The following is a 26,581-nucleotide window of genomic DNA, read 5'->3' as shown; positions in this document are numbered from 1 at the left end:
ACACACACACACACACACACACACACACACACACACACACACACACACAACCACAAAAACAAAAACAAAAAACAAAACAAAACAAAAAACCCAACAACGACAACAAGAACAAAAAAACATCTTTGGAATCAATTTTCCCCCCGAGACAGGGTTTCTCTGTATAGCCCTGATTGGCCTTGAATTCAGAGGTCATCTGCCTTTACTGCCTGGCAAACTCTTTTTTTAAAAAAAAAATGTTTTATGTACGTACAGGTGTTATGGCTGTGCAACACATGCACAGAGCCCCTGGAAGCAAGAATAGGGCATCAGACACCCTGAAACTGCAGTTACAGACGGCTGTGAGCCACCTTGTAAGTCTAGGTTCTCTGAAAGGGCAGCCAGTGCTCCTAACCACTGAGCCATCTCTCCAGCCCCTGGAACCAAATTCTTAATCTTATTCCACTATATAAGTAAAACTTCTATAATTCTTCATGCCAACAGTATGTTAAACATTTCCAACCCAATTTATACAATGTGATTTAAATCTATGACCTAAAGAAAAGATTGAATCATTTTTACTTTATGTTGATGGTGTTTGACTTGTATGTTTGTATACCATGTGCAGGCCTGTCACACATGTGTGGTGTGGGAATTCAATTCAGGTCCTGGGAGAACAGCCACTACTCTCCACTACAAGCTCCGGCTCCAGCTCCAGCTCCAGCTCCAGCTCATGGATCTTAAAGAATAAGATCCCTTTAATTTGTTTAGTGTTTTAAATTTCCTTATTAATGGCTAATATTTTCTTTCTCTTTTTTTCTAAACAGGGTTTCTCTATGTAGTCCTGGCTGTCCTGGGACTCAGAACTGCCTGCTTCTGCCTCAAGTACTGGGATTAAAGGTGTGCGCCACCATCGGTTATAGCTAATATTTTCTATACCTAGGACCCCTTTGACTTCTAAAATAAAAATGTTAATAATTCTAAAACTGAGCCTGATGATGGAAGACTGATTTTTAGCTACTCAAAGGGGTTAAGTCTAAGGTCTGCATAAAGAGCTAAGTTCAAGGCCAGCCCAGGCAAATTAGAGTTAACTTCAAGAAAAAGCAAAGAGCATTTGGGCACGGTAAGGCAAACCAGCACTCAGGAGGGAGAAGCAAGGGATCTCTATGAAGTTCACGGAGAGCCTGGTCTATACAGGGAGACCTGCCTCAATGCCCTCCTTTCCTTGTACAAAAGGGAAACAAGGGAGGCTGGGTATACAGAGTTCATTGGTATAGCACTTGCTCAGCATGTGCAAGGTTCAACTTCTAGTACAAAAAGTTTATGTTAAATAAAACTACAACAAAACAGCATTCTGTAGTTGAGGAACCAAGATAGAGGAAAGGGACTTGCTAAGGTCATACAACTGGTAGGAGGCAGAGAGAATCAAATCTATTATTTTCATTTTCCTGAGAGAGAAACTGCTCAGGTATAGAAGCAAACCCAGCTAATGACATTGCTAAGTGGATCAAAGAAAGTATCAACACCTTCAAATATTTCATGTAGCCATATGCCAGGAAGAACTAGTCTTCTTTTTCTTAATTTTTTCTTTTATGTGTATGAGTGTCTGTGCACCTACGCAGGAGGTGACAGCAGAGGTCAGAAAGGGACATTGGAGAACATGAAACTGGAGTTAGAGATGGCTGTGAGCAGCCACGTGGGTGCTGGGAACTGTAGTTGTCCTTTGAGAGAGCACCCAGTGGTAACTGAAGAGCCGTCTTTCCAGCCTCTAGAGTTCTATCTCTAAATGATGTGCATATGTGTCTATCTGTGGGTGGCAATGCACCTGTGATTTCAGGTGTCCATGGAAGCCAGAAGAGGCCATCACATTTCCTAGAGTGGAAGTTACAGGTGGCTGTACGCCTCCATAGTGGAGTGCAGGGAACTGAATTTGGGATTTATGTAAGAGCAGCAAGTATTTTTTAACTGCCCCCAATAAAGGTCCATGATTGCTTAGATCTCTCTCCATCCCCCAAGGGCTAGCCTTTTATGTCAGACTATTCTCAACTCATGATCTGCCTGCCTCAGCCTCTGCCTCAAGTACTGGGATTGAAGGTGGTGTGTACAATCATGCCTTAAGTATCTCTGCATCTCATCTTTGTTAAACTAAAGGCTGTCTGTAGCAAATTTGAAAAAGATCCTTTAAGATAATACGAATGGCGGTGCCTTAATCCCAGCACTCAGGGGCAGAGGCAGGCAGATCGCTGATTTAGGGGCCAATCTGGTCTACAGAGCAAATTCCAAGACAGCCAAGGATTAAGAGAACCCCAAAACAAAACAAAACCAACCCCAAACAAACCATAACATGAATGTAAAGAATTCCTAACTACTCTTTTCTCAACTCCTTCATTTTGGTTTAAAAAGAAACAGCTTGCCTTTCATTTGTTCTGAGACCATCGGGATACGACACTTCTCGGCAAGTTTTCTTCCCTACCAAGATTACAAACTCGGTTCTCAAGAGTGGCCTCCGGCACCTTGGATGCCGCGGCAGCAGGGCTTGACTTGCTCATTCTTGTGGTGCTGAGCTTCAGGTATGCACACCAGCCAGGTGTGAGTGCTCAGTACCAAGTTACAGCCCCGCCCCGCCCCGCCCCGCCCCCTCCATCATCACCATCATCACCATCATTATCACCATCATCATCATCTTATGTGCATTGGTGCAGATGTCAGATCCTGGAGTTACAGACAGACAGCTGTGAGCTGCTACATGGATGTTGGGAATTGAACCCCCCCATCCCTGATCCTCCCCAAACCTCTAGATCTTGGAATTTTTGAATAAAATTTTCTTTTTTTCCTTTCTCTTCCTTTTAAAAATTATTTTATTTCTTTAAGCAAGTCTCACTCTGTAGTCCTGACTGGCCTGACACTCACTGTGTAGGTCAGGTTGGCCTCCAGTTTACAGAGCTCTGTTTACCTCTGTCTCTCAAGTGCTGGCATTAAAGATGTACTCCGCCTTGCCCAGCCCATAATAAATTTTTCTTAAAAGATGGGTCGACCCCCATCCACTTTCTGAGATAAGCTGTCACTTTTGGAATTCACCATATAGTGCAGCTGGCCTATCTTCCCACTTATCTATGCAACCACTGCACCTGACTAAGAACAACACAGGCTGGATAGTCTCACTGTGCAGACCCATATTGGAAGCTGAAAGTTAGTAATGTTCAAGCTCCAGGTTACAGAAACATAGGTTTTTTTAGCCTTTTCTATGCAGTTCCACCCTATTATCTCTCTAGAACACTATCTGCAGTGGAAAATTCCATGTTAATACAAATGATTCCTTGGAGCAGTTGGCATCCACATAAGTAAAGTATGAGTGAGGTCTTAATGTCTTTTACACTCCTAGGCCCAAATAAATACTTGCTTCCTACTCTTAGCCATACCCAACCTTAGAAAGTAACTAGGCCCAAACCTTTAGGTCTTGCCAGCTGCACCGACTTGACAGATTCTCCACAATAAGTCTGTATTCTGTGCGAGTAGGAGGACCGTATTTATCTCGGCCACTTCTTCGATAACCATATCCACCTTTAGATGGTTCAAACAGACAAAATCATATAGTGTAAGAGGAGATGACACAGCACAGCTTAAAATATGTAACTCAATCCCCCTTTCTAAATAATAGCATGTGTATTTTAACTAAAGTCTTACCTTTGAGTTTAAACACAAAAATTCAGTAAGTTATAGGCATACGAATTTACCAGTTAATATTTATATTTTAAATTAGCATGTATAAATTAAGAAACATAACAATTTAGAAAAAGCAAATTATTAAATCAGTTACTATTATTACCCATGGTGATTACAACTTTTGTGAATATTTTTTATGGAAAGAAAAAGACACAAGCACCTATTTCAGCTAATCTCATTTGCCCCAGGTCTAATGGGGTATGACTGTGGTCATCGAATGCTTCCTATTTTTTGCTCAGCCACGGGCCACCCATGGAAAGGTCACCAAGGTCAGCAAATGGAACAGATGGTCATCTTGGCCTCAAAGGATTCTTTTAATTAAAATTGAGGTCTTTGTTAAATATATGTCAAATTGCATTACAGACAAAACAAATTCATGACATCGAACATTTAAAGTTTTATTTACAATTCTGTATTTTAAAAGATACTCTTATTGAAACAGCTTAAATACCTACCTTTAAATAAAACAAGAAAACACTTCAAAAATTAACATTTATAACAACAAAGGTATGTTATTGATACAAATATATCCTTCAAATGCTTACTGCGTCCAGAACCGTAACTGCCGTCCCGACGCGGGCCCCGGGCATGCTCAACAATGACTCGCTCACCACAGAGGTCTTTGCCGTTCAGTTCATAAACAGCATCGTCTGCATCCCGCAGATCATCAAACTCCACAAACCCATACCTACGAGAGAGCAAACAGAACCCGGTTGGCATCAGCGGCATCCAGCTTCACTAGCGTGTCAGAAATCAACGAGGTTCATGCTTAGCACAGGCTGGGGGTTGCAAACTAAGGGCCAACTTTCTCTTTTCTGTAGCCAAAACCACATTGTCTTTGTGCCAACAGGCAACTAACTGCAAGAGTCAGAAGGCTGTGTTAAGTCTAGCAGGAAGCAGCAGCAAATACTTCCAAGGGCTACTTGGTTTAAGGAATCAATGTGTGCCATTTCAAATACCACATGAAAACTCACCCTCTTGCACTTTTACAAGTGATGTCTGTCCTAGGTGCAGCTGGGCTCCCCTGATGCACTGTTGCATTAACTGCTGAGTCATGTTCAAAGTAAACCAGGTACAAGTCACAGTAGCTTAAGTCTCTTTTGTCAAAAGTTTTTTTCAAGGTTCCTGTTTTCCTACCAAAACAAACTAGTCATAGATGAACTAACTCTTCTAGAAATTACTAGCTAGTTACTTCCCTGTGTGATTCCAAGTTTGTTTCCATGATGTCTGGAAAGGCTGGCATGATCCACATACAACTGTACCAGCTTATTTGTATCATATTACTAGGTACTTTCCAGCAGAGACAGGGTACTTTAATACATGTGGGAGAAGCCCTCCCCATCCCCTAAATTCTTTTAATGCCTGCTACAGACTAGTTAACCAAAATTCAGAATCTGTAACATACTTACTAGCAAGGTTAAACTCAAATAAATTTTAGTTTGGTCTATGAAAGGCCTGCTCTGTGAGCACTGTCTGTATTTTAACACCAAAATCATCCTTTGGATCCTGTCCAATCACAAATGAGTTACAAGCCAATTCTTTAGATTCTGACAAGCTTGTTATGCACACAGGCAAATGATGATTCTCTATGCTCAAACATACTGACACTGGACCCAGGCCCCAAGACTTGCCAGTGATGACAACAATGACAACCACCACCACCACCACCACCACCACCATCACCACCTTTCCGGAAATTTCTGGGGGTGGGGTTCGGTGGTTAGGCAGGGGTTCACAGTGGACCCCCTGGCTGGCCTTGAACTTCCCATCCTCTTGACTTACTCAGCCTCCAGTGTGGGGATTACAGGAATGCATATACCACTATGTCTACCTAGTTCAGGTTCTTGAGTTTGTGATGTACTAGATTAACAAGTCATTTGAGAATTCAGAATTGCCAAAATTCAACTAACTAAAGAGTTCTTTCCAAACAAATCTCTCAAGGTGACAGTAGTTGAAGTTACAAGGTGACAAAGTGCAGGCCAAGTTTTTGGAGAGTTAAATTATTTATACAGTGTTCTGCCTGCATGCCAGAAAAGGGTACCAGGTCTCATTATAGAAGGTTATGACCCACCATTTGGTTGCTGGGAACCAAACTCAGGCCTTTAGAAGAAACAGCTCTTAACCTGTGAGCCATCTCTCTAGCCCCTGGAGAGTTAATTTCTTTAATCACTTTTTTTTTTTTTTTTGGTATGTGTGCATCATGGCTCCTGTGTGGAACTCAGAGGACAAACTGTAGGAGCTGGTTCCTTTCTTTCACAAGTGCGTCCGTCCCAAGGATTGGACTCAGGTGGTCAGCCTTTATCTGGGCTATCTTGGTGGTCCTGGCCCCCCTTTTGTTTTAGAGGTGTTTTTTATGCTGAAATGTCTGAATGGCATTCAAACTTTAAGAGGCACTGGCTCGCCATTAAAAAAAAAAAACAAACAAAAATAAACAAAACAAAATAAAAAACCCAACAAAATAAAGCAGACACACATAGTTACTTAACAGGATGTGTTTTCAGAACACCTGGCCATGTAGCTCTGTGGAGTCTTAAACAGACTTCCACAGGCTGGAATTAGGAGCAGCTTAGTAAGAATGGTCTTGAGAAAGCATGCTGTTCTATTTGTCAAGGAAAATAAAATAAAGCCTTTTCAATCACTCACTGCTCCAAAGTGCCTCAGTCACTTAGTGGACATGATGACACCGTAGCTGCCTTTTTCCTTCCTAGGTAAAACGAGTCATCAGGGAAGTGAACATTTAACAGAGGTAATTTATTTTTTTAAGAAAAGTTCTTACTAACCCTGGCTGGTCTTGAACTCATAATAGAAATCCACCTGTCTCTGTCCCCAGTGCTGGGACTAAAGGCATGCCCCACTACATCTGGCAAGGTGAAGTTTATCAAAGAGCAGATTAAAAAACAAAACAACAAACTCAACACTACTTTACTTTGGCTTTGTTTAGATCTATTTAGATAGACTATAAAATACCAAAAAGAGTGAACTATGGTCCTGTCTGTAACTGTGCAGACCAGTCCTGGATCTGTTCTGTTTGCCTCTGCTCACAGCACTGCTGTCCTTGGCACCAGGTGAGAAGCAGACAGCAAGTATAAAGATGGACAAGAACACTTGCCCTGAGCCTGATGAGATGGCGTTCTCTCTCTAAGGGGTAGTACCCATTTGCTCAGCACCAATCATCAGAAATGACTTAGTATAAGGTCACACACAACAGCACTGATTCCTAAAGACTCAACAAATAAATTACAAGAAAAACAATTTCTCCAAACGGTTAAGGTTCATAACTACAAATCACAGGATCACAAAATCCAAGACCTTAAACTCTGCAGGGCAACTGAGGCAGGAAACCCAGCTGTGGTGGGCTCGGTGAGGCTGCAGCACTCAGCAGAGATCACTCTATTCTATGGCTTACATGCAGAGCTCATGTGACCTTTCAGGGACACCTGTGATAGCCTATCAGGGGAGGCACAGTCATTTAGACATAAATCAGAGCTCACACAGACCAGTCTTTACCAGCTGAGGCTGAAGCAAGATGTAGGACAATTTGTGATGCCAGAGGAAGATGAGCCATGTAATCTTTCCTAATACTCACTCACTCCTCAGCCTCCCCAGGGGATCACTCAGCCATTATCTGACTAAACCAAATAGTTGACTTAAGGTCCAATTTATTTAACAGGAAAACTTTGGTGGCATCTCTGTGAAATGCTTTAAAAATCTATCAAGAGCATTTTAATGACAAAATTCAGATTAAAGACCAAATTAAGCATTAGACTGTCACTTCTGAAACTGGCATGCCGAATGGACCTGAAACCACAATATCACAGAGAAAACAGAATGCTGGGGAACTCCTCTTTGGAGGATGAGCAGATACTAGATCAGGTATTTCTACCAAAACACTCTCCACTTAGCTTTGCATTCTCCAAACATGCCCAGTGAGTGGGTTCTGAATAAGCAGCAGCCTGGGTAACAGTGATAAAATGTCACCTAATATTCATTAAACATTCTCTATTCTCAACAATGTGACTTTATTTAATAGTCATAGCATTCAAGAGGCAGGTACCAGTAACCTTGTTTCACAAATGAGACACTGAGGCACAAAAGTGAAAAACTCTCACTAAAACCTCAGCAGGGCTGGTGTGCGGAGAGCTCTGGTCTATTAAGACGCTCAACAAGCCCTGGCCTCTGGTCTGGCTGCTGGCCCAGTTCTGTTAGGAATGAACTCAACAGCACATTTATTTTCTTTGTGCTTAATTGTCAAGTGAGAGTGTATAGTATATACAACTAAGGTTTGTCCTAACACATGAGTATAAGAAACATTAAAATCTGCACTCCTTTGGGTAGGTCTAGTCAAGAATAGCATCCAAGGTCAGGGGTAAATTTAACTTTTTACTCTCTAAGATATCTTTTAAAACTATGGATCTCAAATTAGTTTTAAACACCTTAGCAGTTCTTCAGCTGAATTTTCACATCTTCAAAAAAGCAAATCTTTCTGATGGATATCAGTGATTCTTCAAAAATCAACCTGCATCCCTCTTAATAAATGATTTTTGTCGACCCCTGCCCCAGCCCCTGAGTCTCTGTGTACTCCTGGCTCCCATTCTGTAAACCAGGCTGGCCTTGAACTCAAGGCTGGCTTGCCTCTGCCTCCTGAGTGCTGGGATTAAAGTTGTATGCTCCCTTTGCATGGCTAATAAAATATGTTTTAAAATTTAAATATTAACCTGAACACTATTCCTTTTGTACTTTACAGCAAATAACATGAAACTAACCTATTCTCCAAAACAAAACAAAATAACAAAGCTCTTTAGAACTTTCTGTCCAGGTAGGAAGGATCTGAGGCATGCTTGTGACTTTCATATGATACAGCACCTGGTAGGCTCTGTAAGCCTCACAAAACACAACTTGGACAGAGATTTTTCCGGTTCTACCTATAATCCACTGCTGCTGCATTAGGAGTACTGTTAGGAGACTCCAGCATGGGAAGGATGAGCGTGAGGGAACGGGGGAGAAGGACATAAGTGCAGGCCCTATCTAGCAGAGAGCACACCTCAACTGACTCAAGGGTGGCAGGCAGCATTTCATGCTTTCCCTTATGCTATGTGTAAGCACACACACAACCCTTCAATTAAACAAAACAAAACTCTTTTCTTAATGTTTCTTCTGTCATGTCTTCCCAAAGTGTTTTCCTCTGATCCTGACATATCCTGTCCTAACAATGAGGGGAGAAGGGAGAACTGGTATCACTTTCTCCTTTAAAAAAGCAAGTTTTCTGACTCTGAAAGAAGTCTAGCAGGGTACCTGGACAGCATAAAGCAAAGTCATGTTGCACCCACAGCTGCTCAGATCTTTGGTCCACTCGCACCCCTGTGTATGCTCTAGTCTTCTTCATCCACAGCTGATGTACTCCTCAGGTCAAACTGAAAAAGCACAACTGGAGTGACATATCTTCAATCCAAGGTCCCTCAAGATGTCCATTTAGAAATGCCCATCACACTCTTGCAAGAGTGCCCTCCTAAGCTCACAGTGCTGCCAGACAAGCTTTCTCTGATCACAGTACTTGTAAATCCCAAAGGTCCTGAACACCACCGGGCTGGGCTCTCTTTTCCTTTATGTCCTACTGAAGAGGACAAACTTATCTCACCCTCTTCACAGTGCTTTAGGGCTGTCTTCCAGACCCTCTCACTCATCAAGGAGACTGAGGACAGGCCCAGGGGAGAAATGAGAAGCATGGCTGGCCTGGAGTTGAGCTACACGAATGGCTAACTGAGCAGGTGTGACTAGAGGGTGCTGCCAGGGAGTGGCTACAAGGAGCAGGAAAAGCAAGCCTCCATGCGTAACTGCGGACACCCACCAACACTGCTTACCGAGGAGCATGCCTCGGATGGTCTCTCAATAAGGAAAATGTGCCCCTTTCCACAGTGGATCTCTGCTCACCTTTGTCCTAAAACTGTGCCACATGCTTTTCTTTGTATGTGGACATGAGAGTCCTCAGCCAAGCATCAGCAGGATGTGAGTTTTGCTTTCCCAATGTGGTGAGCCATTCCCACATTCACTCATTTCCTTGTAAGAACCGAACCTCTCCATGGCTGGTCAGGATTAGGGATGTTGCTGTAGCCAAGGAAAAATTTTCATCTGTTGAAGTAAACCCACAGGGTGGCTTGAACCCTCAATCTAGAGCCAGTAGCATTGTATTTTGAGGGCAGAGCCCTTAAATCTGCCCTGAAAGAAATGGTATTCAGTGAACAGGAATCAAACAGCTTTCAAAGCACTCAGTAGATCCTAAGCATCAACCAACTTGGGTCTTAAGAGGTGAAAAGGGCACAATGACAGGACAGTAAAGAGCAACTCTTGAGAGCTGCAGCGAGTGCACAGAAACCTGTAGAACTAAGACAGTTCTACAGCCAACTCTCGGGCCCGGGTTCGGCCAACTTAGAGAAGCTTGTGAATGAGAACAGTGCAGCTGCCCTGATTCCACAGATCTGCAGCATTCCAGGGCACAGCAGCAGGCCCTCACGGCACATTAACCAGTGTCAGTTACTGCTTAGTGTTAACGGTCATGGATGTGAGCTGGCTTCTGCAGTGACTGAGGGAGTTTACAAGCCTCCAGGAGCAGGTTCCTGAGACCCTTTCCTATTCTGAGACAGGAAGGAGGCTGCTCTTGGCTTTCTGCCCTCCCTTTTTCTTTAGTCTCAGAGGAGGGAGGGCCATCAAGGCCATCCGTAGAAGGTGGAAGACTTACCCGTGCTCACTCAGTGGCAGAGCTGGGGTGCGACTTCAGGGCTCACCATTACCCAGCCTGGGGCTCTTTCACGTCGGCAAACTGGCAGTTCCCGCACACCAAGAGCTCTCTGATTAGAGCTAGTGTGGATTCCTGGTCTGCAAACGGTTGGCCACAGCTCAGTCTGCACTTGATCTTTCCCCACCTTCAAAGAAGAAAACCTACCTCATGATTTCTCTCTTCCAGAACCCCTGATCACCTGATTCACCCAACAACCTTGCAATCATTTCTGACTACTCTCCTCTGCTTATCCACTGTGTCTACTGTCAAGTTCAATCATTTTCTCATTGTACTGGGCCCTTGGGACTGTATTCCAGACCACAGCTATTTTTACTCAGGCAACTTGTCTCTACACTGTAGTGGGAAAGCCAGCAGCTAAATTACTCTGTTGTTTAGAAGTCTATGCCTCCTAGTGTTTTTATGTCCTTCTAAACACTTCGACTACAGCAGCTGAATCCTTCCACCCTTCTTGCTTGCTCACGGCTGAGACGTGCCTCCTTCAGGAGGCCTCACTCAGCACCGTGCATGCCTGATGCTCACCTAGCCACTTCTCCAACACTTTCATCAGTTTCTCACTTTCATCAGTTTCTAGTCCCACAAGGCAATGCTTCTTAAGCCTTGTCTCTTTAATGTGTGTACTAATCTTGCCCTTCATTCTGAGGGCTTTCGCATAACAAAGGCTAGCACCTGTTGGCTATTTAGCACACCACTTGACTTATAGTAAAGACATATTTTTATTATCTGCAATACTTCATTTGTTACTAATAATAAATTTGAAGAGTGAATTACTCTTCTCACCCATGAAGAGGTAACTAAGGCTTGGAGAGGCCAGGCAGCTTGTTCCCAGTCAGGGAGCTTCTATGTGGTGGATCTGAAAATGAACCCAAGCTCAGGACTCTTGAATTCCAGCTTTACTTTAAGCCACAGATCCCAAAGCCTTTGAAAGGCAGGGATGGCTTCTCCTGTTCCCCCACAGTCCCAAATAGAACCTTTTCTATTTAATAAGCACTGCTGCTTGACTTAACCATAATCTAACCTCAGATAAGCCAGGTGGTAGCAGTTTTTTGATACAGCAGGGTGAAGTCTCCAGAGAAAAAGGACACTGGTCTCAGGGTAGGGTGGAGCACTCTAAGCTGGGGCATGAGACAACCGGGTTACTTTCACGCTTGTCTTTGGTTCCCATAAGCCAGTGTCAGCCATCTGGTCCTTCCGAAAACATGTGTGGGTTCAGAACATAACAGACTAGAAGAATAGAGGAAAAATAAGATTATTCTGTGCAATCTCCATTCTAGAGGTCCCGCATCAACCCCTATAGTCTGTCTTTGCTTCTGAGGCTCAGCAAAAATGAGATCAGGATACTTGGAGCTGGTTGTGCCGATGTGAGAGATCATCAAAGAGAATAATACTTAAGGATACATTTAATTAGTTTTGCAAAGGAATGGTGACTGGGACCAAAATATTTTATATTTATGAATGAATATTAAGAGAGGGAAAAAAAGGCCAGCCAGAAGTCAAATACTAGGTTTACAGACTTCCAAATGCAAAGACTTCAGTAGCAATGGATGATACATATCTAAGACCTGATTTATTTGACTAATTCCAAGCTACTCAACCCCACTAGGACTCTTTCTTTTTTCCAATTCCTCTGTCATAATAACCAGCTCCTATTTTTCTGTCGTGCTTCTGTCAAGCATTATTGGGAGCACACATTGCTTTCTCAGCCTTCCCAACTCTGAGGGCTATTGCCGGCTCCCTAGACAGAGAATTAAAACTTGGAGCTGTTGCTGGGTCTCTGGCCAAGGCTAACCTACAACCTGCATCTCATCAGGCTCTGCCACTTCCCAGACCCAGTGGAGAGTAGTCCTTAACAAGAGAGGCTGGAAAAAGAGGGGCTCCAGGAGCACAGGCATAAGAAGGACAAATGCCCACGTCTGACCACAACTGTGAGCACAGTAAAGGTAGAGACACCGATCCTGTAACTGGAGTGTGTGTTACTAATAAGTTGCAGATGTTTACTTTCTACTAAGTTACTAGTGGAAACAAAAATAACTATGAAAATGTCAACACTTCAAGGGCTCTGATCTCAATGGACTACTCTACTAACGAGCACACAACGTGACGGAGTTGTCAGGGAGTAGCAGAAAGTTATATAAGCGTGGTCTAGTGTGTACTTGGGGGACATTCAGGCCATTTCTTGTTTCTCTGTCTTTTGGTCACCATCAGGTGGGCAGTCACCACCACCACAGTTCTAGTTGACAAGACATTCTCCTTAACAAAGCTCCATAGCCAATGAACCAGATGAGCATGGACTAGAATCTCTAAAATGGCCAAAACAAGTCTTTCTTCTTTTAAGTTCATTTGCTTAGGAATTCAGTCATAGCAATGAAAAATGACTGACATGAAGCAAATCATCTGATTGAAAAAACATGTAAGAATACATAGCTAATTCAAGACTCAATGGAGACCAAAGCCAGGGCCTTAGGGCTTGCTAGACAAGCACTCCAACACTGAGTTAAATCCCCAACCTAAGCCCAGGGTCTTAAACCACACTGCACATATCAGACCACCTCTAACGAAATATTCACATACTAGGGTGAGAAAACAGGAACAATCATTATAAAAAATAAAACTTACTCCAGAAGAAGTAGATTTTTAAAGTGTTACTTTGTAATTGTCCCTACAGCCTATCTGCCAAGTCAATTCCATCACCCTTAACGATTTATAAACTCAGCAGGCTGGTGGTACTGTGGTTCAGTGGTGCAAGGCCCTAGGGCTGTGTGGCCCTGGCTGTCCCGGGAACTCTACAGACTACCAGGCTGTCCCTGGATGTGGAGATTCACCAGCCTCTACCTTCTGAATACCAGGATTAAAGGCAAGTCCACACAAGGTCTTGAAACAACCCTGTTATAGAGCTAAGTCTGCTAAGCTGCTTCCCTGGATTCTTATCATATTCTTAGCCTAGGAACCGGACACCTAGAAAACAACACAAACTATATAGTTTGAGGATCAAACTATATAGTTTGAGGATCAAACTATACTAATTATAACCTCCCTGTCATAACTAAAGGGTTATTTTAAAGTTTAAAAAAAAAATTGTTTTCCTTAAAGAAGTTTGAGGCAGTTGGGGTCCACAATTACACCTATATCTCTTTCAATTTTCTGTCTCTCAGAAGTCTTACACTAACGTTTATGAAGCTCAAACACAAACTAAAACCAAGTGTACAGTACTCATTATTACTAATTCAGAACACATCTCTTGGGACACAGAATAACATACATCGCCATGCCTATTATGTCCACTCACCAAAACAAGGATATACTCAACAAACAGTGTTATCCAAATCTACACCAAAGCCACACACAAAATCGGCTGTAAACAACACAGGGAGCAGGTCGTCAGGTGCTAATAAGCTTAATGAAGCTCATACCTCTGGGACATCTTGGCTGTTTACATGTTGCTCTTAACTGCCCAGGGTAGCAGTCTATTCTAGTCTTTTCCACTTAACTTTATTAAAGATGCCAATGCCATGCTATTTCTTGGAGACAGATTTCCCCCAACTGGCCATTTCACTATTTTTACAAAAATCTCAAGTTCTTTTAGCTCTACTGCCTCATTGCACCACATGATACATGCCCCAAGTCCTGCCCACCTTGCCAGGCTGCTTTCAAAGCTCCTTCAGTACCCCTCCTCTCTCTAGGTCTTGGAGACTCTTCTGGTACTAGCTGAAAAGTCTTTGGCTATCACCTCTAGCTGGGGCTTTTGCCTCAGCTCAGAAAAGTCTTCCTGGGGCTTGCCTTAGAATACAGCTATGTGAATCCAGAGCACAATCCAGCCCTTCACTTGAAGGATAGTCTAAGATTAGAGGCTGCAGGGAGGACAAGACACTGGAATGTGTGCTGACACCGACACACATCTTACTCCAGGTAGCCATGACAGCCTGAGGCTTACTAACTCCCCATCCATTATCTACCAAGGCCAGCATTATACAAAGTACAATCTGTCTCACTTGAGGCTCATCAGTTTATTAGAAGCCTCTAGAAAAGACTACAGGGTGAACAGGACAGGGAACCCAGATTACCACAAACCAGGGTCTGGTATCCAAGAGGAGAGAGAACTTAAGCCAGGGTAATTTATGTTAGAAATAATACTTAAGAGTTTAAATTTCCCATGTTTTGAGAGAAGTAACATAATAAAATGGAGTGCATGTGTAATAGGAAAGGAGCAACAGGAGAAAGCCTGTCTGTCAATGCAATGCCATGGCTAGCATGTGGAAGAAAATAATCCAGTTTCCAGTTGACAGTTTCCTGTCAACCACATGCCTCAGTTCCCCTATTAGCACAAGCCAGGGACACCATTTGTTTATAGTGCCTTGATATAGTTAGCTGAGATAGACACTACACAGGTGGGGAGACAGGACAGGGGTTAAAGTTCAAGCCTGGCAGCCTGAGCTGAATCCTAGGAAACCACAAAGTACAAGGAGAGAACTGACTCCAGCGAGTTTTCCCGGGATTTCCACACACATGCCATATAGCATGTCATCGCCCCCATAAATGGATTAAAAAAAAACATACAATGAAATTAATATTTTCGAGTTTTTAGAGTTCAGTGTTAGCTCACACATTTATAAATACTACTCCTAATATTTTCTCAGATATGTGAAGCACTTTCCTTTTGAGACTGCAAAATACAATTGTCTGTGTAAAGTTACCTAGAAGCACCTCAAATCTCCACAAACCCAAACCACATATATCATCCAGTCAACACTCTGTCTTTGAAAAGGCACCCTCGCGCAGCTCATCTCAAAGAGAAAAGGAAGAACAAGACACTAAACAAAGAACAGGTTCAAAATATCATGACCAAATGATTACATGTAATGACTATTCATAACACAAACCAGGGTCTGGCACCCAAGAGGAGAGAGAACTTAAGCCAGGGTAATTTATGTTAGAAATAATACTTAGATATAATTTATAGTCTTGTTTCCTAGTATTGATTTCTCAGAGAGTTTAATTTTCCCATGTTTTGGGAAAAAGTAACATAATAAAACGGAGTGCATTTGTAATAGTTACACAACTGTTAAAACAGTGACAGAGCATTACCTCATCCAGGGGCCCATCTTTTCCTTTCCTTTTCTTTTCTTAAAGACAAGGTCTCTCATGATCCGGGCTGTCCTCAAATTTTCTGAGCAGCCAAAGATAACTTTGTTGTCCTTCTCATTCTGCTGCCTCCACTCCCAAGTGCTGAGACTATAAGAGAAAGCCACCATACCTGGCTAGCTTTGTTGATTTTTTGAGACAGGATTTATAAAAAAATAATTATCCTTTTCTTATTTTCTGAGACAGGGACCCATTCATTACATTGCCCAGATTGGTCTTCAACTCCTGGCTCAAAAGATCCCCAAAGTATCACTTCAAGCAGCAAAGATGTCAAACAGCACCATGGCTCAATACCAGTGGGGTACCATGATACATGCATTCTTAGCCACTCCTGCCTTTCTTGTAACTTGTTATTTTTGTTTTTGAGACAGGGTCTCACTATGTGGTCCTAGCTGGCCTGGAACCTACAGAGAGATCTGTCTGGTTCTGTCCGTTGGGATTAAAAGTGCATACCATCATGCATTAAGAAGTTTGTGTGTTCATTTCCTGTGGGACTAATGAATTTTGCTCCATGAAATGTGTCTTAAGGCACAATGCCAAAAAAGGTTTTCACGTGTGATATCCAGTACAGGGCTATTTATAATAGCTAGTATTAGGGGACAGCCTAGGGGGAATGGCTAGGCAAAGTACAACTCAGCTAGACAAAGAATTTTAGGCAACCAACAGCAAAGATTTCAATATATCGACAAAAAAAAAAAAAAAAAATCACACAAGCCAAAGTAGAAAAAGTGGCACACAACACATGGGGATGTACCTCAGGTGCTTAGCATGCATGAAGCTCTGGGTTGATCCCAGCACTGCATAAAATGGAAAAGGTGGACCACATCTTATAATTCCAGCACTTGGGAGAGGTAGGAATGTCAGAAGGTCAAGGTCATCCTTAGTTACATAGTAGGTTTGAGGCTAACCAGACAGACTGCACTATGCAGTCCAGACAGGGTCTGGCTGTTATACCGGACAGGCCTTGAACACACAATCATTTTGACTCAGCCTGCTAAATGATAGGATTATCATAGAATATCATCAGAAAGCCTCTAAAGACTTGGCATATGTTTTCTGGTTTTTACATTGTTTAAATTACCTACAAGCTATACATATTGTCTAGTTCTCCTAGGCTAAATAGGGAAAAAACAAAACAAAAACCCACAGTGCTTAACAACAGTATAATAAAGTTTAGTTAGAAAATTCAGAAATCAAGAGTTCTTAAACAAGGGAGGTAACGGAGCTGGAGAATTGGCTCAGTGGTTACTAACACTGGCTGCTTTTCCAGGCGACCTAGGTTCAGTGTCCAGCAACCACACGGTGGCTCACAACTGTCTATAACACTGTCCAGGAGATCTGACAGCCTCTTTTGGCACCAGACATCCATGTAGGGAAAACAGCCATATACATAAAATTAGATAAAGCACACAATCTATTGGTTTGGAAATCAAGAGCTATCAGAAAACATAAGAATGCATGTTTATTTTTACGCTCAAATTCTAAAAATATGCAAAAAGCTTTACATAAAGAATATTTTCCAGTGCTACACATACATAAAACAGTGAAATCAAAAATAATCTAAATGTCTTCTAACCTAGGTTTAATTGCATACATTAAATAGAACTTATATGCAGCATTTCTATATAATCATTACAGAATCCGACTGTAGAGGTAGGAGGTGTGGCTCAGTGGTAGAGTGCCTTGCCTACCATGCATAAAGCCTGGGGTTGGATCCCGACCTAGCACAACACAACTCATCATACAAGGCAGCTTGCTGGAGTTAGAGAATATTCACAAAGACAGATAGACCAGACTTTTAGGCAAACAGGCAATAATGTGCCACCTTGATCCCAAGTTGGTTGAAAAAGGGGGAGAAAAAAGAGGGAAGAAAAACAAGGAATGTAGGTATATATAGCCGGGCATAGTAGCACACAGCTTTAATCCCAGCACTCAGAAAGCAAAGACAGGTGAAGAATCTGTGAGTTCGAGGCCAGCTTGGACTATACAGTAAGACCCTGTCTCAAAAACAAAGCAAACAAACAAGACAAAAAACAAAATGAAAGGAAGAAAGCAATGTTTGTGTGGAAGCTGTAGAGGTGACAGGTCAAGCCATGTGCCCCAATCGCAGGCAGGGTCATCTCTGGATGGCCTTTCATCCGCCTTCCTCTATGTTAGAAAAAGTTAGCATAACTATCATAATGGGAAATATATTGTACTTTGAAGAAAAAACAAAGTATGAATAAAGAGTCTTTTTGCTTGCTCTGCGTATAAGGACAGGGTTTCTCTGTGCAGCCCTGGCTGTCCTGGAAGTCCTCTGTACACCAGGCTGGGCACAGCCCCCCCGACCTCTGCCTCCTAAGTTTGTCAGCCACCACAGCCCAGCCTATAAAGAATTTTCTTACATTTTATGTATAAGGCTGTTGGAGAACTCTTTTAACAAAGTGACTCTCTTGTTAGGCAAGCAGTCAATAAACACAGAACAAAATTCCAACCAGACTCAAATACTTGAGATACAAGTTCAAGTGGGAGACTACTTTTAAGGCTGACAGATGGCCTATGGGTGCAGTAAGGCAATGGAAGGTGGGGCTTCAGTGAGGGAAATCGGACCCCATGTCATCAGTGCCCCATTTACCTGCCATTTGGCAGTGGCTCAACTCACCAAAAATCCATAATCTGGAATATTAGCTTAACTAGACCTCCTTCACTCTCCCTCTAAGACCAGGCTCCCAAGAAGGCTTCAGTCCACGGAGGAAATGCCTGTGTAAGTTCTGATGGGTGGCAGGGATTCCTCTCAGCAAATAAGGCCCAGTGACAGGGATTGGGAAACAAGAGGGCTCTAACTCACTGCAAGAGTTTTTCACATTCCACCTCCCCCAGTTCCACACCACTTCAATTTTAAACAAAGGTAAAGACAAAAACTATCCAGTAATACCTGGAATTAAAAAAAGAAAAGAAAAAAACCACCAATTCAAAGCTTCCTATTGAAACTCCAACAGTCTACCCACTTCACTGTCATGTCAAATACAGGCTCACTTTCCCTTGAGTGCTTTAGTCAGCTAAAGAAAGAAGACCTCAATAATTTGGAACTTACTCTAGCTATCAGGCAGGTAAATCACTTAAGGATGAAGTAAGTTTTACTCAAAAAATGAAAAGATTTGTGACTGAAACTACAAGATGTTTGTGGCAAGAGAGAAATTGTATTAAAAAAAAACCTTCCCCGTATCACAAAAAAGTGATTAATAAAAAAAGAAAATCGATACAATCCACATGTAATCAAAACCAACAAAAGCTACCATAAAGCTGAAAGATACTAGTAGTTTTGTCTCCTTCAAACTCCCACAATTCCCTTTGGTCCACTTTTGCCCCAAGTGGCACCAGGTGGTTTATCAGGCAGGCAGGAATGTAGAAGACTCTAATGCAATCATGAATGGTCAATGTGGCCCCAGGGAGATTTTGCATCATACTTGTAGTCCCCCAAAGAACCATCTGTTCCCAAGCTCTCTAAAACAGAAGCAGGTTGCCTGGCATAGTAAAGTAGCAGGCATGGAAATGCTGAACTGCTTGTATGTACACCTCTCCCCCAGATCCAATGAGGCCACAGAATCCTTTCCTGGACATTAACTCTTTATTCTGCAAGTATAAAGTATGCTACCTAATTAATTCTCAACTTTACCTACAACCCATCTGCCAATACCTGAGATACCTTAACAAATGTGAACACTCCAGCAATTCTTTAAAGCCCCATTAATCTAAAATATGTTTTAGAGTTTTAATCCAGAAACATTCAAAGACACTTCCCTGTGAGGAAATCTACCGCCGTCCCAGGCTTAAGACTATGTACAGCTCACAGCTACATTTTCCTTTTGTTCTACTGCTTCCTTTAGGCCTCTCAGCATCTGCGTCCCAGGCTTAAGACTATGTACAGCTCACAGCTACATTTTCCTTTTGTTCTACTGCTTCCTTTAGGCCTCTCAGCATCTGTCTTCTTCCCGGAAGTCATTTTCCTTTGCAAAGATTTCAGAATGATGCTAGACTGTTGTACTGCATGGAATTAGTGTCTGTCACATCTGTCTTTAAACCCAGAAATAACTTCCATTCCTTATTTCAACCTTGATCTATGATGGGTTTCATGCACACCATCCATTATTTGGCAATATAAGAATCAAAGTTCCTAAAAGACATAGGCAGCTAAAGTTCTGAGAGTGTCTGTTCTCTTAGATTTTCCCGAGTTGTTCCATGCTTCCATCAGAGTCTGAATTCTATTCATGATTTAAAATTTAGTGTAAAACTTTTAAAAACTTTTTTATTATTTACCTTTATTTTTAATTCTTTTAGATTTATTTGTATGTGTATGGATGTTTTGCCTGCATGTGTAACTGTTTCCCATACGCCTGCCTAGTGCTTGAGGACAGGTGTCAAATTCCCCAGGACTGGATGGGGACAGTTGTGAGTTCCTATGTGGGTGCTGAGAATTGAACCCAGGTCCTCTGGGAAAACAGCCAGTGCCTCTAACAACGGAGTCATCTCTCCAGCCCCCTAGTGTAAACTTTTAATGGTTGTTTCTGGTCTGGTGTTAAATTTCTAGGTACTTCCTGAGGTTTGATCCTAGCTAGATTAGTAGTTACAATTGGTCCTTACTGGACCACTTCTTCACCAATTCCAACAGAATGTATTTCTTCATTTCAAGCCCTAGTAATCCATACTTCAAAGCTTATTTTAAGAAAAATCTATACTCTGGGCTGGAGAGATGGCTCCATGGTTAAGAGCATACTGGCTGCTCTTCCAGAGGACCTGGCTTCAATTCCCAGCACCCAATGGCAGTTCTCAACTGTCTGTAACTCGAGTTCCAGGGGATCTGATACTCTCACACAGACATACATGCAAGCAAAACATCAATGCGCATAAAAAGTAAAAATAATAAAAAAGAAAATCAATTTTAGTAAACTATTCTACATTTTAGTTGACTGAGTTTAAGTGAGAACAAGCATTCCTTGATTCAAAATGCATGTCAATCCTAACAGGTTAGTCAGGAACAGTTCTGTCTCCTTCCTTAATTCATGTAGTGCAGTCGTGGGTATCCTGCTGGTGCCTTAGTAACCCGATCAAGTGATCAGTTTTGCCCTACTACCCTTTTCAGCTTTCACCCACTCCATGAGAAAAAGAGACTTTACCAAATATACTGTTACCAAACACTAAAAGGGTTAGATGCTTCCTAATGACTCTTATTACAGCAGTCGGCAAAAACTTTATACTTTTTCTACAAAAACTTTTATACTTTTTCTACCTGGCTTTCCTTTTTATGAGAAATGAGGCTCAGAATGAGAAAACAGGCTCAGAGAAACTAAGTCACTTGCTCAAAGAAACTTAAACTGAGGAGCCAGGTTTGACTCAGACTTATCTGGCTTCCAAACCCCATGTTTTTCCCTACAAGTTATTCTGTCAACTTAAATGAGCAGGGGGGTTGGAGGGGGGAAGCTAATCTCTCACATGTAAGGTAAGTATCACAAAAACAATCCTCTCATGTCATCTGGTAAGTTCTGTAAGAATTGTTAAGTACACCGAAAATGAAAAATTGTCTATGTGAATCGAATCCAGCATCCATAAACATTTTATCGAAGTCTTGTTCTCAGCAAGAAGATTCCTCTAAGTGTCAATTTGAAATCCAGGCACTTTTGAGAACGTGCTGGCTCATACGCAACTCATACTAAGGTATATTTCTTCTCAAATGTCAGTTTCTACTGGTCTCATTGGACTAAATGCAAAGTCTAAAAAACAAAGCAAGCAAGAAACAAACACAGCAAAACCAAGGGTTCCTCTAACACCCAAGGTTTAGTGCTTCTGATGCCGTTCTGGTGCTTAATACCTTTCAAGTCCTATCTAATATTTCTCAGCTCCCAAGCAAAAGATGCTTGTAGGTTCTCCAGGCATAGCAACTCACCCATTTTCCCCGAAACCTGGTAGCCTCTGCTAGCCCTGTTTCGCCAAAGCAGATAACGAATACAAGCCCAGATCGTACGGGGGAAGCTGTTAAGTAGGCAATTTGGAGATGTGTCTCCACTTGCACTAGCAGCCGATGCAGACCTAGGCAGGATGGCCCATATCCACTCAACAAATCCTACGACAGCAATCATTTTCTGGCAAGCTGGAGAGCAGAAACCACAACGTGGAAACTCTGTAAGGACTCCCCCAAGATAACGAACTAGGACTTTAATTTACTCTCGTAAAGGGATCGGGCAAGGCTTTCAGAGCGGCAAGGCAGTACTTTCGAAACAAACTGCCACTGCACTACTAAAACTAGTCTCCCGCCTAAAAAAGTGCCACACGAAAACACCAGAGCTCCTGTCCCCAGAAACACGCGCCGGGAAGCCTCAGGCTGGTAAGGCGGGGAACCAGGGAGAAGAGAGTCGGAACCCTCATCTGCTCCCGGCAGCCCCAGAATGGGAAAGGCCCGCCTCTCTTCCCTGACGAACAAGGCCTCGGACGCGCGGCCCCGCTGACGGAAACCCAGGCCTCCCCGGCGCCCGGAGCCCTAGCCTAACCCGGGCCTCCGTCCCCATTATCCCGCCACCACCCCCGCCCGCGCAGGCGCAGTGGGAGCCGGGCCTACCCGCGCCCCCGAGGCGCTGCCGCCATGGCGGAGAGGAGGAGGCCGGCGGCAGCTTAGCGCCCAACGAGCGCTGCGCTCGCGTCCCCGCGGCCTCCCAGCCACTGCCGCGGCCCTGTCAGCCCCCCGGCCGGCCCCTCCGCCGCCCTCCTCACCCGTTCTTCAGATCCACCTCCAGGATCTTCCCGTAGCCCTTAAAGAAGCGCTCCACATCGCGCTCCCGGGCCTGGTAGCTCAGGCGGCCGATGTAAACCCGCGGCATTCCGGCGGCGGCGGCTGGCCCCGGCCCCCCTCAGGCGGCTGCCGGCGAACGGAAAGCGCGGCGGCGGCGGCGGCGGTAACGGGCGGGCGGCGGGACGGACGCAGCCGAAGCCCGGCGACGTACGCGAGCACGCAGCTCGAGAACGCGCTCCCCCGCTTCCCCCCCCTCCCCGGGGCGGAGGGGAACGGGAGGGAGCGCGCGCCCGCTTCCCGCCTGGCCAGGGTCGGGGGCGGGGCTATCCTGGAGGCGCGCCGGCGCGGGGCGGGACCTGGCCGGGTGAGCGACAGCTGCGGCACGTCTTCCCTAGAGCTCGCCGTGGCATAGGCACTTCCCCCGGAAGTGCCCGCGCGGGTACGCGCCGAGCGGGTGTTCCCGCCTTTGTCCTTTGCTCTAGGAGTCTGTTGTGGAGCGATTTGCGGTAAACGTCCCTGTGGGAAGTTAGTGGGTCCTTGACCTTGGGCTCATTTTCTTTTCTCTCGGGTCTTTGAGCCTCTTTTATCTTCCTTGTACTTTCAGGATTGTCTCGACGATGTTGATACTAGGTATGTAAAAGTGTTCAAATAAATGGTTCGGTATATTTTGCAGTGTTGTGAACCGAACCCAGGGCCACACGGATGTTAACAACTGCTCCACCTCTGAGTCACATCTCAGATTTAATTTTTTGTTTTGTTTTATTTTTGATACAAGGTCTCTAAAGCTCTGACCATCCTAAAAGTAGTGCTGTAGACTAGGCTGGCCTCGAACTCTGCCGTTCTCTGCCTACAGTGCTGGGATTAAAAGCATGTGCCGCTCTGTCCACTCAATTTAGTACCTTGCAGTTAGATTAAGCACGACAGAAAATTTTTATTTTCTTTTTCCTGTGTTTTGAGAAAGGGTTTTTCTGTATAGCCCTGGCTGTCCTGGAACTCCCTCTGTGGACCAGGCTGGCTTCAAACCTCCTGCTTCCCAAGTGCTGGGATTAAAGTTGTACCCATCTCTGCCAGCTCAGGAAAATACTTCTAACTTGCAAGATTATAATTTGTAGCTGTCCAGTGTATTGCCAGGATAGTCAAATGTAATGGATTCTTCTGGGGCATGTGGGGGCTCAGTAATGACTGGTTCCTTTTCAGCTTTACCCAAGAGTCACTGAGAGGTGTAGTTTCTTATTGCATTTCCAACTTAACTGCAGTGTAAGGTTTTCTCTTCTGCATCTTCTGCTTTCCTGTCTAGAGGCAGTTTCTTAAGTATTCCTTTAGAAGTTAACATGGTGGTTTTTGTTTTGTTTTGTTTTGTTTTTTTCGAGACAGGGTTTCTCTGTGTAGCCCTGGCTGTCCTGGAACTCACTCTGTAGGCCAGGCTAGCCTCAAACTCTCGAACTCAGAAATCCGCCTGCCTCTGCCTCCCAAGTGCTGAGATTAAAGGTGTGCACCACCACCGCCCGCCGACGTTTTTCTTTAAGACCAGAACTTTCTATGTCCTGTGGCCTTGAACTAATCTGTAAAAAGCCTTCTAAGAATTGTGATTGCAGGTGTGCATCACACCTGAATTTTGTCTCACTATATTTTAAAAATCATTTCAGAAGCATATGAAAGGCACTCAGGACCATTTTGTCTCACTATTTTATACACAGTAACTTACATAGTCACTATTCTAGTGAAGATTGAGACAGGGTCCAACCTTCGGTTTTTTAGAATTGCCACAATCAGTGGCCATGAATGTTCAAGTGACCATGTATATTCAAGTAGGATCTACCCTGGAAATGGGAATATCATTAAGGACATATCTCTGGCAGAACACTTGTCTAGCCTCGTCTTGATCCTCAGCAGCACCTAGACACACAGAATTTGGAAGTAGCAATCTTAGGCTAAAGGGTATGGGCATTTTACTTAGTCTAACTGAAAGCTGTTAGCTCACTGAGTAGCCTTGAATTTACAGCAGTTCTCTTGCCTCAGCTTCCCAAGTGCTGAGGGCTTCATCACAGTGCCTGCTCTGACATGTGTAAATTGGTAGCTATTGGGTCTCAAATATTCAACATGTCAAATATTTTGATCTAGCCAGGTCATGGTGGCGCACACCTTTAATCCTAGCACTCAGGAGGCAGAAGCTGGCAAATTTCTGAGTTCTAGGCCAGCCTGATCTATAGAGCAAGTTCTAGTACAGCTAAGGCTACACAGAGAAACCCTATCTCGAAGTTTGTCAACCCAGGGAAGAGGTATTCTCCAGTCCATTTGGTTTGCAATGATCTTATTTTGAGGGAGCCAGCCTCTCTTCATGTCCTTCATGCCCTCTTCTAGCCTCAGAGCACCTGTACACACATGGCATGCACACCTTGACACGTTTTCCTTTATGTTTTATTCTTTGCCTATTTTACTTGATTTATAGCTCACTATAGACTACGAAAGTCAGCTTGCCAAATGAATCGCAGATATTTCACCAGCGTGTTGACTTTTGGCATTGCCATGTTTCTCATGTGTGCATATTTGTGAATGCATTGGCAGAGGTCAGGGGACAACTTTAAGGAAGTGCTTCTGTCTTTCACAGTGTGATCCAGGGATTTAACTCAGGTCCTCAGACTTTTAGATGACACACTGGTGTTTGGCCATAAATAAATAGGATTACCACCACCCTCAATTTTATATTATAATTCAAAGACTTTCTCACTTTGAGGTCTTATGTTTCTTTTGATGTTGTTTGGAAGTAGGGTCACACATAGTCCAGGCTAGCCTGGAACTTGCTATGTAGCTGAGACTGCCTCTCCCAAATGCTGGAAGTACAGGTCTGAGCCAACATACTTGGTTTGAGGTTTTAAGATTTTATTTTTTTAAATTAATTTAGTTGTGTGTGTGTGTATGGATGTGAGTACAGGTGCCCATGGAGGCCAGGGGTCAGGTCTTCTTGAAGCTGGAGTTACAGTGGTTATGAGCCACTTGATTTGGGTGCTGGGAATAATTCTGGTCTGCAAGAGCAGTGTATGTATGTTCTTAAGTGCGGAGCCAGCTCTCCGTCTCTCTCCAGTAGTTAGAAGGTTAGCTTTGTATAGCAGCAGCTTATCATTTGGGAAGTGCTAGAGCACCTGCTTACCGTGTTTCGGCCCCAAGTTTGATCCTCAGAACCATTTGTAGTGGTTCTAGGAGGTGCTGTGCCCTGTGCATGGCATGGGGCCTGCCAGGAAGCATTGTGGTTTTTGCTAATCCCTTCAGGACAAAAGGATAGTGATAACTGGAACACACAAGTTTGTGCAAGTACTTTTCTCCTGGGCCTGTCTTCCCATGAGGACACAGGTACTCATCAATATTGTGGCAGAGGCCATGGAGTTGTGGGGTGGATGCTCCCAGGAGAGGACAAGGGGGTAGAGCCAAAGTAGGCAGCAGGTGTGCTCCAGCTTTGTTTTTAGAAGGTCATGGCTATTTGTCTTTTATCTTGGGAACCTAGGGCTCCATTTACAAAGGGTGTGTTTTACTCAGTGGGCCTGAAGGGCCACCCTCAAGCTCCACAGCCATGTCCCGCTTTTATATAGAGTGAATGAGGCACTGGAAGTCAGTTCTCTTTTTATCTGTTTTCCCTCTAGCTTCTGAAGTGTTGGTGCCCATTAACTGGTCTTCAGAATTTAGCTGTGTGGGGTGTGCTGAGGAATTTACTTCTCTGAAATTCAGAAGCCTGGGAATTTCTCCTTTATTCTAAGCTTCTTCCCTTGCAGTTGTCCCTCAGTGCTGCCAGAGGAGCTTTATAAAGCCTGTACCTCTGCTCAGTTGTCTGTTGTCCCCTCATTATCTCTTGACTGAGAATCCTGACCTGCTACACCACCCTTTGCTGCAGCTCGGCTCAGTTCCAGGTAAAACACTGAGTGTCATCTCTTATAATCAGGCTCAGTTAAACACGCAGAGGCTGAGATTTTGAGTTAGGCATCTGGGGACTCTCTCTCTCTCTCTCTCTCTGTGTGTGTGTGTGTGTGTGTGCAGATCATAGGCTCCTCTGACCTTGTGTCATTCTTGCCAAGGTCAAACACAGCTGTGTACACTCCAAGAATCATGCTTGAAAACCAGTGGGAAGGTAAAAGGGGAGAAAAAGACTGCATAGCAGCTACATTTGAACAAGGTTTTAAGATACTGGCACCCAACACCTGTCA

At 43.7% G+C, this 26,581-nt stretch overlaps 1 protein-coding gene across 2 annotated transcripts in view; it reads right to left on the bottom strand.

Annotated features, from left to right (window-relative positions):
* Positions 1–22,607, bottom strand: part of Srsf4 (serine and arginine rich splicing factor 4) — a 27,142-nt gene extending 4,535 nt beyond the window's left edge. Inside the window, exons 1-3 of one of the 2 annotated variants that reach the window (XM_028759579.1) lie at positions 22,370–22,607; positions 4,245–4,387; positions 3,425–3,537 (exon numbers count right to left, since the gene is read on the bottom strand). In XM_028759579.1, coding sequence (XP_028615412.1) covers positions 3,425–3,537; positions 4,245–4,387; positions 22,370–22,476 — 363 coding nt within the window. In that variant the 5' untranslated portion in view covers positions 22,477–22,607. Of the gene's footprint in view, positions 1–3,424; positions 3,538–4,244; positions 4,388–8,991; positions 9,018–22,369 lie in introns of those variants that run through there. The other variant, XM_028759580.1, reaches the window with a different exon arrangement.
* Between the last annotated feature and the right edge of the window lie 3,974 nt (positions 22,608–26,581).

This window comes from Grammomys surdaster, unplaced genomic scaffold, assembly GCF_004785775.1.
Source record: "Grammomys surdaster isolate TR1022 unplaced genomic scaffold, NIH_TR_1.0 126313, whole genome shotgun sequence".
In the NCBI taxonomy this organism is placed as follows: Eukaryota; Metazoa; Chordata; class Mammalia; order Rodentia; family Muridae; genus Grammomys; species Grammomys surdaster.
Note: the sequence above shows the minus strand (reverse complement) of the source record. Positions and strands in the feature narration are given on the sequence as shown.